General features: G+C 38.5%; 1 protein-coding gene across 1 annotated transcript in view; it reads right to left on the bottom strand.

Moving 5' to 3' along the window:
* Positions 1-2394: 2394 nt before the first annotated feature.
* LOC146001505 (uncharacterized) overlaps positions 2395-14910 on the bottom strand; it is a 72811-nt gene continuing 60295 nt past the window's right edge. The window contains exon 2 of the mRNA XM_083138894.1: positions 2395-4745. Within this exon, the coding sequence (XP_082995020.1) occupies positions 3970-4745 (776 nt within the window). The 3' untranslated portion in view covers positions 2395-3969. The remainder of the gene's footprint in view (positions 4746-14910) is intronic.

The raw sequence follows: 14910 nt of genomic DNA, 5'->3' as shown, positions 1-14910 counted from the left end.
TGATCAAAACAAGACAAAAAGTTCGTAAATTTATTGCGGTTGGAAACTTTGACAAGCATCCTAATAACGATTTTTGTTCCGCCAAATATAGTGCAATTCGTAAAATAATTTGGTGGCATGGCAAGGCAAGGTAAGTGTGAAGGACAGCCTTTGCAAAGGGGTGAGAAACAGATTCTACTCAATATTTATGTAACGTTCTGTCAGTAGTATCCTGAGAAACCAGTAAATGAAGTGGTTAAGTTGGTATCCCAGTGCAGTGGTGTGTCAGTGTCTGCAGTTTTAAGGGTTATGAAAGAGAGAATGACCGGGAGAGTAACAATGTATGCGGCTGCATATTCGTCTGATATTTTGAGAACGGGTTCTCACATTCAGAGGCTCTTATATAAAATGAATAGGTGCGGCGAACTATGAGTGTAACAGCAGATGATTGCGGTCATGGATCAGCTGACGCGGAGTGATACATCGAATCGGTGAGACCGTTTGTTTACAGAAGGTCTCAGGGATGGTCATTTAGACCTTAGTTAATGAATCAAAACTAAATGTCATTCACACGTAGTGCCAGTTCATGAATTTAAAAAAATCCTGCCTGCAATGTGAAATTACCTTACTAACGTATTTTCTAGTCTGGTTAACAAAGCAAAAAATTACTGAAATAGGAAAAATGAATACAAATTATTCTGAATTACAATATAAATGTTCATTCTGCTCAAGAAATGGGCACCAACGAAAATATACAAATGCCACAGGTGACATGCACAACACAAAATGGAAGCCTAAACTTGGCAACACTACAAATAAGTGGAGTAGTAGGTGACAGGCAAGTCAACTAGTAGTGAATGGACGTAAGCTGACAGCACTGACGTCGCGTAGAGGCACGAGGTGTGTGACGTACAGTGGGATGCAAACGTATTACTACCAAGCAAATTTTCCATCACCATATTTTTATCATTTTTAGCCAATGAGAGCTTCAAGAATTTCAACGAAACGCCCAAGAAGCAGCTGACAACTCTGCATCAGAGGACTTAAGTGTCCATTGCTTAAAAACGCGTAGGATGCAAGGTGAAAATTAATGAATATTGTCGTGGATAAATTGCCGAGATATACTTGTGTATCCCACTGTACATATATTCATAGCGTCTATTTGATTTCAACGAAGAGAAAAGAACTACATGTAAAATATATTTATATACAGGGTGTAAAATATATTTATACAGGGTCTCCGATAATGTATGGAGGGGTTTGGTGAGGCTATTGTGAAATATACGTTGAACGGTATACATTGGAAGTTGTTTTATTAGATTCAGAAACTCAGAAATAGATTCCGCACATGTAATGCATATTCCACAGGCAGCACCACGAGGCCGGGAAGAGAAACAATTCGAAAGAACTGCAGTCTGCATTCATTGTGCGCTCCCGTGCAGGAAGTGGCAGTGTAAATTTGATCATCGTAGTGCAATGTACACAGTACAATTGAAAGCTGTCTCTGTCCTATAGCTGACTGAACACAAATCAATGATTCTGGTGAAAAGGCAATTTTGACACCAGTATAAACAAGTTCCACCACACGAGAAGAAAACTCCGTCGATGGTTATCGCAGTTCCAAGAGAAGAGTAGTGTGGAGAAATAGAAAATCATCGAGGATATCAAATGACACGGTGGAAATAATCCTACTCTACTGCGTTCAGAGTCCACAAATATTGCTCCCACGTAGTCAACAATTGGGTTTTTCTCAATCGATTGTATGTGGCGTGATTCAGTAAAGGCAAAATGTATGTTGGTCTCTAAATCATCTGTTTGCTTATCTGAGTTGCTGCATCTAATGAAAAAACTTTCAAGGTAGACAGTTTAACGTACAATTCACAATAACCTTGACAAAACCTTTCATTCTATCTTCGAGAACCTGTACATACATTATACCATGCACCAAAATGTATCATAAGTGAACACTTAGCATGAAGACTGCAATTAATTGAAAAGTTTGTTTCTCGTATGTCCCAGACATCTTACACTAGTGAGCAAAGAGTTTAATGTCCGTTGGTTCAGACTTAGTTGTGAATCCTGGAAATAGAAACGCATCTGACTCTAACAACAGGGGTCCCGGGTTCAAATCCCCGCATGAGCATGGGTGTGTGTGTGAGTGTCCATTCATCAATTTCCTCATATCATCACTCATCCCCATATTTGGAAATTAGCCAAAAGTGGGACAAAAAGCGAAGAAAAATCAAGCAAACCAATCAATCAACAAAAGCATCTCTCTACAGTCTGTGTTTGGAGTTAGCAACTGTTCTGACAAAGTTCACAAAATTCTTCTATCAGTAGCTTACATTTGTGTTACAGGGCATGTGGTATTTCCCACCCTTTTAATCAGGTTTGTTTCAAAGAAAACAGAAAATACAAATTTCATAAGTCTTTTAATTTTCCCTATTTCATTTTGCATTACCAACTTAAAATGGTACATGCTAGATTTTTTTTACCCTTATGGCACTAAAAACGTATGTCTACTTTCTGCTATATTGGATGGAAGATGGTATTTGACTTTTCTTGACATGATTCCACGGTGCCAGTGCAAACATTCAAAAAGTTATTTTCTTTTTTTAAAAAACACCAACCAAAACACTACTATTGCACTTTCAACAGCACAAAAAAAGAAAGTTGCAACATTACTAATAGACTATATGACGTCATCACAAATATCTATAAAAATCCTGAGACAAAAATGTGATCAATTATAACAGTCTTCTTTCACAATATTTTTTTAAAATCATTTTTTGGTTATTTTATTTTTTAAAAAACAGTAACTGTAAAGTGACAACAAGCACTCGAGTTGAGGTGTCACAGCCTCGTCTCTTTGATTGCAGTATTTCACATGAACACATTTAATAAAATAAAAAAAAAAGTGTTGTTGGCTTTTGTAAAGACAGGAAGACATCAGTTCAGCGGTGCTGCGCACTGTCTCGTTTAACGATGACCTAGTTTGTACCGTTTACCCGTCGAACAACATGGAGAAACGGAATTACTCAATAAGCTTAGGACAGAGGAGGAATACTAACAGAGTGTCGCTCCCTCCATCTGCTTCCTTGGGTGCTTTTTCCCGCACAAGGTTTCATCGGTCTGCCAGAATGGAAGACCTCGTCTTACCGTTGGTTTTGGTCGATATTTCTAATTTAAAAATTGTCAACGATGCTAAAAAAAACTTTACTTTCTCACGTTTTGAGTAACAATGCTTCAGAGATATCTACCAAAGTCAACGAATTCGTAATCTTATGATAGAAATGCATCTATGCGCCATTCTTAAAATGGCGTTAGTTAGGTTGTCTTCACAACCTACTGATATGTGACGTGATATTTTGAGCGATTTGTCGTAGTAAGGCAATGAGTTGTGGTTACAGTGAACAGAGTTCATAAGGCACATCAATTATAGCGCCCACATGCTGTAAAATAAGGCGATTAAGTTAATTTCAAGTTTAAAATAGAAAAATCCATCTCGAATTAGCTACTTATGTAATTTCATAAGCCAAGATTGATTTTCCATAGTTGTGTTGGTTGCAGTTTGATTAACTTCGTAAGCAGGATTGTGTAAGACACGACGAATAGCGAAGTTAATAACTTTCAGTGCGACATAAAGTTTGGATACCACTGAGCAATCATATTCAAAACAACTCCCCCTCCGTATCCCCGGCATTTTTGTATCACCCGCGCAGGTTTTAGTGCATGGGTTCCCAGCGAATTTGTTCCGGAACAAACTCCTCTCTATCCCATACCAAACTGAATTGAGCAGATTTGGAGGTCCTCAGTCGCTCGTATTACATCTAAATAACATTTCACATGCCCACGCATGTTCACGCACGCACACCGACTACATCACACTACGACTCGACTACACTCCACGCACACGTTCTGAAATGTATCGACGGCGCATGCGTGGTCGCGACTGTCTTTTTTGGCGCGAAATATGAAACTTGACTTTTGCTATAAATGGGTCTGTCGAGCCGATAGTTCTTTGTCCCGCTGCCTGACGGCCGCCTCCACCAACAGGTAGAGCCACTTGAATTTATCGTCGTCTTCGTCGGGTGGTGTGGGAGGAGGAGTGACTTGATATGCTTCTTCCTCTTCGCTGGGCGGTTGCGTTTTGTGGGGTGGCGCAACGTCGTGATGGTGGGAAGGGGAGACTATAACGCTGGCGATGTCGCGGTGGTTCGAGGACGTTTCGCTGAGCCACTGCGTGGCCGTGTGCCGAAGAGACGATTCCGTGTCGCTAGTCTCGTACTCGGGGGTGGTCTCGTCCTCGCTCCTGCAGTTGGTCTCGTCGTAGTCATGGTCGCTCCACCTTTTCCCGTTCCACCTTCGCGACGATGCGCTGGAGCCGCGTTGCTGGAGCTTCTTTCCCCGACGAGATATTGTGTATTGCTGAGGGTCGTTTCCCTCCCGTCTGATCATTTCCGGGAGAATCCTCCTCCTGGCGTTTATGAACCAATTGCACACTTGGAGCACCGTCAGGTTGGCCTCCTGGGACAGTGCGAGCTTCTCCGCGTCGTTCGGGTAAGCGTTGTACCTGTGGTCGTACAGCCACCGCTTCAGGATTTTCACCGAATGCTTCGGTAGGTTCCCCCGTCGTTTCCTCACCGCCGAGGACCCATTGCTGCCTTTGCTTCTGACGCCTGCGGGAACGGGACTCGACCCTCGACCGAACTCTTGGTCCGATGAGGAGTGCTCGTCCGTACTGGACGACGAGAACCGCTCTCTGGCTGCAAAGAAAAAATAAACTGATTAATACATGTACATTTTAATTCTGCATAATCTTTTTGAAAAAAATATTAAAGTTGAGATAATATTGGCAAAGTTTCACATATACTTAGCAGACTTGAATTAGAAAATTATCATATTCCATTTGTTAAAGGCACGCATCACAGAAGAATAATTTAAATCTAAGTATACTAAAACTGAACACAAGATTGATTGATTGATTTTGTGTTTTGAGTGCACTCTATGCACAGTAAGGCAGATCGGGACTGGACCTACAGTTTAAAGTGGGATTCGTACCATTATGTGCATTAACCGGGTATCGAACACTAAACACAAGGAAAGTAACTCAATTCACACATACACAATGCTGACACTAAAGGGTAAAGACGTGATCAAATTCGCCAACTTTCTAGAGTTTTTTAAAAATCGTGATATTTCCCCCTTCTGTAATGCCAACCTTCGCGGAGGAGTGGTTATCACAGCCGGCTACGAAAGGGGTCCTGGGTTCTAATTCCGGTCTGAGTATGGGTGTTCTTTGTGAGCGTCCCTTCATCATATCCTCACTCATCCTCATCTTCGCGATTAACCACAAGTGGCAGAAAAGCAAAGTAAAATAAACCAAATCAATGAATTCGATCTTTAAAACTCTGTCTGGCCCATAATGTATTTAAATCCGGCGGTCTATAGAAAAAAAAAAATTTGTATTTACTTATGCTTCTAAAATCTTGTTCTGCATATAATTCAATATAATGTAATTGATAAATTCTTATTACGGAAATATAGGCCTACATAAAATATAAAGTAACATTATTTTATTGCTAAATACATGTCATTATGGCCAATCCCGATAATTTCAAGATATATGTATGTTAATATTAAAGTTATTTTCTGTATTATTTTTAATCTCACGTAAGTTGGAAATATTTAAGTTACACTACATTTTTTAAAATATGATCCCACGTAAATTGCAGGGAAATACGTATAAAACATATTTGTTGAATTTTTCCACCTTCGGCATGCCTTTTGCAACGACCATGACCAAATTTCTATCAAATAATATGTTCAATTTATTAGTAAAGATGAAATATAGTGAATAATCGCAGTGAATTACGTAAGTCTTACTCCAACAATATTCGGAGTTAAGTAATAGCAGATACGGTGGCCCCAAGTGACATTACCTTGAGTTCAAATTGACTTCCGCGACATGCTGACCGACCTCTTTTAGAAACCCTGACAAAATTACGAATTAAAGTCAACATGATATTAACTACAGCCCATTGGCTAAGTTCCAAATAAATGCAACAGACTCGAATTATGAAATTTTCATATTACATTGTTAAAAGGCATGCATCAGAGACGAATAATTTAAATCTAAGCATGATACAACTAAACACAAGAAAGAGAACTCAACACACACAATCCTGACAGTAATACGCTATGTATGTCTTAACTTTTCTATCTATATTTTCATTGAAGCTTAAACAATCTAGTATAAACTTGATAAAAGAGGGGAAAAAATGATAAAAACAAAGACCAACAAGAATATATTTTATCTTAGTTTCTGAAAATAACAATGTGTACTTCAATCTGTCATGTTGTACAGTGGGATCCATGAGTATTACCGTGCAAATTGTCCATGATTATTTTCATTAATTTTTCTCTTGCATCCTGTGTGTTTTGAAGCGATGTATTTTTATGTATGCTGGTGCAGAAGTTGTCAACAGCTTAGTTTGAGTTTTCTTTTAATTCTTGAAGCTCTTATTGGGTCAAATAAAGTGCACGAACATGGTGATGGACAATTTGCACGGTAATACTCTTGGATCCCACTGTACACTTTAAATATTGTTGTTGTTTTAAAAGCAAAGCTGTACACAGCCTAATAGTCAGCAGTGCTTCTTATAGCAAAATAAACTATATGATGGCAACCTCTATAGTTTGGAAAAATATATAAAATAAAGTGGGACAGATACGTGAGTAAAGTCTTTGTTGCACGTGACATGCACTCGCGTATCTTCTACACGGTAACTTCATTCATTGGATTCGATAAAAAATGATAATTTCCATTCCCATTCTTGAATTAAAAGAAAAAAATTGAAAAGGGAAGTACACACGGAAGCTACGCACCACAGCAGGGAATCGGAAGCGTGGAAACTCGCTGGCGGACATTTGCAATACTACAAGGTCGATGATGTAACATAGCTATCATAATCGCGTGTTAGCCAACTGAAGATAAGGTTTTAAGGACATGTGTACTCTTATGAGGCAAACGGGAGAGCGTCTGTCATAAAAAAAGATTCCGTGGAAAAATATTATGAACAAAAGTTGCTGCATGCAATGTAACTGACAAGACGATCAGATGCGGTTTGACATCAACTTTCGACTTGCAAGTATACTCTTTCCAAGACACGTGCTACGGGCAGGTACAGCACATTCATTTGATGTCACTGTCCAATGCTGAATAATAAATTATCTTCACGTGGGAAAGAGTACGGTGTATAGGCTCCGATTCAAGTCAGATCAGTTTATGCAGCAAGGTTAACCGAGATCAAACCAACAGTCGATATATGATCTGAATTATCAATTGGTTGAGACGATTAAGACTAGAGAGGGGTAAGGAAGTGGTTCTGGCCTTCGTTAAAGATACCATAGCAGCATGGAACGTAAATCTATCAAGATGGTGGCGAAGCTCATCCTGTGACCTGCAAATAGGTAAGCTTGTTCTAATATTAACATTCATCCACGTGGTCCTAATTTTTTTACATTTTAATCCTGATTTTCTTGAAAGGGCAGAGGCTCTAGTCTAAAAGTAGGATAATAGGAACGGGATTCGATATATTGACAACGTGTAACCAATGAAAAACCCACAAGGAGGACCTTGACCTTCAAAAGAGCTGTTATGCCAAATGTTCTGATATCTAACTTCCGCCTCTCAAGTGTTTGTTATTTTTAAAATTTCAAATGTTTTAGATATGCAAAAAGATGCCTATACATCTTTGTTAGTAATTGTATCAATGCAGGAAACAAAAGATGCATTCGGAGAGGTGTAAGAGATTTCATTTATCTCGGTAGCAGGTGATAAGGCAGTGATATGTCCTAAACGATAAGTGTTACAGTGCTTACGAGATGCATGATACAAAACTTACATAAGCTGGCACAATTGAATTTACGTAATCCAAAGTTCCATGTAGAAGATAAGCAAGATTATCGTGATGTATTACTGAAATAATGGTAGCCAGCACTTTATACAGACAAAAAGAATGAACGGAGCTTGGAGAGTACGTTACTGTTTCTATCACCACCAGTGAAACAAATCACATATTAATCGTCTTAATAATTCTGCCTTAATTATTGTTCATATTTTGCCCTTTCTATCGGAAAATACAACAAATAACCTATACAGTTTTAGAAGTTTATATTGTAAATAGAAGCATGCTTCTTTTGACTAATGCTGTCAGTAACATATCGTCTTTATTCAAAAATAATGTTTTATACTTATGCCAGTTCATATAAAACATGAGTTATGGCATTACTAATACAAATGCAGGTAATAAAAATAATATCAAACAGAAAGTTTGATTTTACTCTCCAAGTTTACTAATGTAATCATAACATTCTTGTCTACGATATAGACAGCCTATGCATGTTTCACCTTTTAAGTAATTATTTCTAGAAGTATATAATTTTTCATCATCTAACAAGTGAAAGGAGTTTATACTGACAGACTAAATCTAGTTCCTCAAATACTTCTAGCAGAAAAAAATAAGTGATGCTTTATTTACAAGTCTGGTAAATAAAAAACCTCTTTGGAAGCTGCTTTAAAGAAAATATAGGTGTTTTTAGACTAAAACTGGACGTTAATATATATAATTGGAATGTAACCACTGGTATTATTTCTTTTGGAACTTTATAAAGTAGGTCCAAAATTAAGACAATAACAGTGTCCAAAAAATTTGTCCTTAAGGCTAAAAATACTTTTCTATGACTCATACAGGGATGGGACGAGAATTTGCAAAAAAAAAAAAAAAAAATGAAGAAAAATAATCTTGGCAAAAGATCATTAGAGTGTCAAAAATTACTGAGCAAGGACAACGTTAAGGTTGGCAGTAAGAGAAGAGTAGAAGTAGTGAGAAATGGAAATAGGGGTGTCCAATGATCTTTAACTTCTTATTTGTTACTTTTAAGTACACCCCTACACATTCAATGAGCTCAAAATTGTGCAGTAAAAATTATACAATTTTGTTTTACAAAAACTAAATTAGTGTGGGTTCAATGACCAGTAACATTCTTTGGCTACAAGAATGTCAACATAAACCCTTACAAAACAGCGAGACGGGCTCTCATCCAAAAGTAACAGACAGCGCGTTTTTTTTCGAAAAAAAGAGGGGGCATCTCCCACGTTGGCCCCCGCCAGAGCTAAATCGCGACTACATTTGGCATATTTGTCGCCACGACGTTAGATTTCGCTGAACGGCAGACGCAATCGCTCCTAAATTGTGTGCGATCCAAGAATGACGTCAGGTGCAGCGTGGCTGACCCAAATAGTGGCGTCTCGAAATAGCCGTCTGCCAAAATAACAAGGACCACGCAGAGTTGTCAACCAGAAGCACGAGTAACACGATCAAATGCTATCCTGCAGACATTTCTGGCTACCAAGTACCTGGTGGAGCACAAAGATTACAAGGAATTTGTAACAGCTTGGCGCTACTTCTGGAGATTATAAGATTAGCGATATTTTGGACTAAATTCTTGAATGGCGATAGTCGGAAAGCAGAATCCACACGAGGTGTTCAGGATCCTTACAAGGCAAGGGTACAGAAATAGACGGGCCGATGAAGTTCAAAGTTGAACTCATTCTGTAAAGTATTTATGTTCACCCATTTGAAGGCAATGGCAACCAATGGCTGAGCGGACAAGACAAAAAGCTTGAACTTATATCGTTCATGTTGAAATGGATTATTAATTTCGAATATTAGATGGACGAGCTAAGCATTAAAGTGTTTGTATTCTACGAATCCCAGCTAAAACTGTATAAAGAGTTTCTTAAATTTATATCGAAGCAGTATCTTTGGGCACTGCCGAGACCACATGACATCTAACATACTTGTTTGTAGATTCCACCCTAAACCAAAACTAATTTAATTCGCATATTTGCACATGTAAACTCATGTATACGTATAATATCACTAAGAGTAATGGTATGTACAGTCACGGACACTTCTGGGTTGTAACACTCCCATTAACTTTCAATGTAATCATTACAACCTAGAAGTGTAGTCCGTGACTGTACAAGTAAGGCTAGGAAAATTGTCTATGACTATATCCATTAATTTTTCTCTTGCATTCTACAGGAATGGATTTTACGTATGTTTGTGCAACGGTTGTCAGCAGCTTGTTTGGAGTTTTGTTTCAATCATCGAAGCTCTCTCATTGCGTAGAAGAAAGAGAATAAACAGGGCGATGGATATATAACACTTATGCACCCCACTAGAAAAAAATATGCTCTTTGCATTTCATGGTTTCTTAATGCATTGCCTTCATTTGTAAGAGAGCATGGCAATTGTATGAAGGTATGTCATACTCAGGACGCTGTGATTAGGCTGCTTCCTTGCCTAAATAAATTTTCTCACACACTGGAAGTTTGTGCGTTCACTATACGTTTACAGTCACGCGGCTATATGCAAGTACACTGCCTGGGGCGTGCAAGACAGGCTTTATAAATAGAAGAATTCTAGAGCAGAAAATCATGAAACATGGCTCCTACTGGAAGACTGATATAGCAAATGTCCTCATATTGCACTAAACAAGAAAATAATCACGTGATTCGGTTTGTTGAACAATGCCGAGGCACTCGTTGCTGCAACAAACCAGATCTTCAAGTTTCACAAAACATGTGGCAGACCAACATAAGGCATTTCAAGATTCCAGTGAATTTTATACAGGACGCTTATGATTCATGAATGGGCCCGACCCTGTGGCCGAGTGGTTAGCACATCGCGCTGCGACGCCAAGGGTCCCGGGTTCGAATCCCGGTCGGGCTTGGTTGTTTGTGAATGTTCATTCATCAATTTCATCATTTCATCACTCATCCCCATCTTCGCAAATTAGCCAAGAGGCACAAAGCGCGAAGTAAAATAAAACTAAATCAAATCAAATCAAATCAATTCATGAATGAAGCAGTGGATGATTCAAAAAGGGGAAAGATACCAGGAAGATCAATTCATTCTTGACGTGCGTGGTTCTTCTGACCTTACTTCGCTTCGGCTGCATCTTGGCTTTGATCTTGGCGTTGCCGTGTAGCAGAAACCTGTTTTTCAGCCTCGGGGTGGAGATGGTGAATACAGGTGAAGGTCGATCAGTGGCTCGACAGGAGTTGATCAAGATAGAGGAGAGAGAGCTCGAACCGATTTAAAAACGGGAATTCCTTAAGGCTGTGAAAGGCACTACACTGTTTAAGTTTTTGTTAATGAGTTCACAATTAGTGTTATATTTTGACCGAAACTAGTTTTTCTTTGCCAGAAAATGTTGCATTAATTACTAGAACGGCAAAAACGAAAGGAGAACTAACGACAAAGCTCGAGTTTCTTGTGAAAACACACGCAGAGCAAAAGATGTGTACATAATATTATCTTGAGGGGGGGAAGGAGGTCGAATCTAGTATTGACTGATGTATGCATAGTCAATTCAAGAATGTAAGTCATGAATTAATTATGTATGAACAGAATCGTTTATATCATATTCTTGTGCTACTTCGCACGAGTGCTATGTAAATAAGTAAATGCATCTCCCGTACCCGTCGCATTCTCGGTCTCGGCCATAGCGAAGGTGATGTGTTCAGCACCACGCTCCGGACGTTTATCCCTTCCTTCCAGGAACAAACTGATTTAGAGGTAGGGTTTGGCTCTTTACCGAAATTACATGAGTAATTATAACAGTACTTTGTTATTTTACAAGTGTTACCTTCAGACCTAGAGGATTTATTTGCAAGGGCCAAACATGCACTGCAGAGAGCAGATACGATAATGTGTAAACAGTTTAATATTATTGTATGGCATGGTAACGCGTTACTTTATTCGAGTAACTTACCCTACTCTGAGGCTGGGTGGACCCTAGAGCACCTTTATGTGGGGGACACTGTCGGAAAAAATCGCACTTGAAATCACCCAGTGAGGGTATCGAACCCGGGTCTCCTGCGTGGCAGTCAGACGCGATTAGAGCATTCCAGCTTAAATTTTAAAAAGCTATTTTCGCATTTTAATTAATTAGCGTTCAGATATACTACTAGAGGCATATTCTGAAGTCCCAAGTATGTTTCGACATAGGCTTCACTTTGCACACTCAAATATAAAGAAAGACCCGCTCTTCAAAAGCAAACCGTAGAAAGTTCGGAATTCTAAGAAAACGAAATCTAACTATCCTAACATATGATGTATTTAAAACATCCAATATGCTATGGCATACATTCATGCAACAGTTACATTTTATGCACAATGGTCCGTTACGGACACGCTACAAAGATGTAGGTTTAATAATGAAAATAATATACACTTGACAGCAATATACAAGTCATGAATGATTGAAAGCAAGAAGGTTTACTCTAGGAAGAGTAATTTTAAACGTCGATACTGCAAAAAAAAAAATAATAAACAACATTCATATAGTGCATGATACTTGTATGGAGTTTAATTACGGAAGGGTCTGAGGACCCACGAACCCTTCCCTTGTGTACATCCTTAATTGAAGGGGTTGGCGGTGGAGGTGGGAACAAAATTGGCTTAAAAATATACTTAATAGGCAGCAATTTCTCGGGAAGAAATATGAGGTAAATGATTCAATTTTTTGTTAAGAAAATACTGAATGATGTTTGGTTCGTTATGCATTCATATATATTTTAGATGACTTGACATGGCTTTTCTACTTCTAGAATAATTGCGACGATGAGGATGAATGGCATTAAGAACACACACACAAAGGGTCACCGGGACTCAACCCGGAACATTCGATGGCAGGATGGTATCTGTCTGGCAAAATATCCGGCACGCCAGGGCTGTCCCTTTCAGGTGGATGGATTTCCTGGTTTGGTTATTTATAGTCATTGGTTCAACAACCGATGCTTACTGGCGTGAAAAATTGCAGCAGGGACGAAATGTATTTAAAAACGTCCGCAAAGAAGTGAAAGAAAGCAGATTGTAAATTGCATGCTACGAAAATTTGAATGCGTGTGCGTGTGTTGATGGTTTCTACGACAAGCGAGTTTACTTGGATCATTGCACATTAGAAGATAGCATGGCCGAGACAAGGATGGCGCACTTGCTTGTCTTGCTCTTCTACGGGCCACTCAGCCTCCTAGGTGCAACAGTTGAGGAATAGGTTACTGGAGTACACTTTTCCATGCACATGCCTCCGTGTATTAATTCTCTGTACTCAGAATCATAAAACTTTTACGTTTTATTATAACGACCAGGATAAAACCAGGAACAGGAGAAAAGGCAATATCTAATAAGCAAAGCAATGATCATCACGAAATACGTATTTCTGCACTCGTTCCATACTTTTTGAGTAACTGGAAGGTTTATTCTAGATAGAATCTACTCATTAATGTACAATCGTACTGGCATTACAATACCGATTTTCTGCACTTAAAAAAAGCGTATAGATCGAAAACAACCAGGGGGCATGCAGTACGTAACTATTCAATACGTATACAATATCTAGAAAATAAAAACATTATGTCATTCCATCACAAGTATACTAGCCAATTAATACCTACACTACGATCATTATGAACGTTTTTATGGATCACACAACACGGATTGCAAATGTAAAATGATTTGGTCTTATCAGTTAAAGATCTATGTGATGAAGGGCAGTTATCAAATAACTGGCATTCCACTTTATACAATATACAGTAGTGCAATACAATTACATATAGGACAAACAAACGTCTTCTTTCCTTTTCTTACACTAAAAAATGACCAACTTGCTATTCCTGTTTTCCAGGTTAGAAACCAACGATTTTCCTTGTTCATGTTGAGTTTTCCACTGCTGAATACAAATTATTCGTTTAGGTATTAGAATGTATATTTTTAAAAGTATAAACAAACCAAAGCAAACAAAATTTTACGACAATATATAAAAAATATAAAAGAAAGACCTTATACAGGAACAGGTAATTCTTCTTTCAAGATGAAAAGTTGACCGACAATGTCCCAAGGATATATATATATTTCTCTTGCCTCTAACATTTCTTTAATTACTTCAAAGTTTTCTGATGTAATATTACTGAACTCGAAAACGTGACAATGTCTGATGTTTGGATGATACCTTTAATGAAGATAATGGTTGCTTGTTTGCATTTCAATTTTCTGCTCTTTTATTCATAGTTTTTTCATAGTCACTTTTAACCTGGTGTGCAAAGCCCTCCCTCCCTAAAAACAAAAAACAAAATACACACACTTCCTATTTTGTATTCACGATTATGACAGGGTAATCCAAGAACACGTATTACACGTTTCGTTGCTCCGCAGCTGCCATCTTTCGTCAGGTATTTTGGGTGTTAATGGGAACACGACCACATTTGCACTCCCGAAAGCTGAGATTTCAACATAATGTGAAGCATGAGAATAACAGATCAATGGTTCATCATATTCCATTTTAAAATAATGTGTATTCAGAATATACGAGATAAATTACCTATTTTTTCTCCACGGACAGTAACTGGATGTTTACTTAGAAGGGCTTTGTTCTTATTTCAAAAGAAAAAAAAAGGGAGGGCGAACAAATGTGCCGTAATTTGGACGATACAAATGACAATCATGGCCACATACAGAGAAGTCAACAGCTGTGAAAGATGTTCAAATGTAGCAGACATGAGTGGATTTCAGCTGTTGCTGTTGCCGCAGATGGCAGTGGGTTTCCATGCAAATGTATTTTCTTGGAAAAAAACGTGCTCCCAAGTTCTGTACTCACAGTACCTTCTCAATTCGTCTACTCTTATGAAATAAGATAGTGTTTACGGCACAGACCTCTAATTACAGACTGGAAACGATGCGCTTTTGTTTAACGCCGCGCATCTTCGCTCGTGCATAGCTCTGGGGGTAGAAATATGGCGGAGATGCGCATTAGAGCTTATTATGTTTTCATTTTTATGAAGAAATTATTTGTACTCAC

Source organism: Lepisma saccharinum, chromosome 17, assembly GCF_977018435.1.
Source record: "Lepisma saccharinum chromosome 17, izLepSacc3.1, whole genome shotgun sequence".
NCBI classification, from domain to species: domain Eukaryota; kingdom Metazoa; phylum Arthropoda; class Insecta; order Zygentoma; family Lepismatidae; genus Lepisma; species Lepisma saccharinum.
Note: the sequence above shows the minus strand (reverse complement) of the source record. Positions and strands in the feature narration are given on the sequence as shown.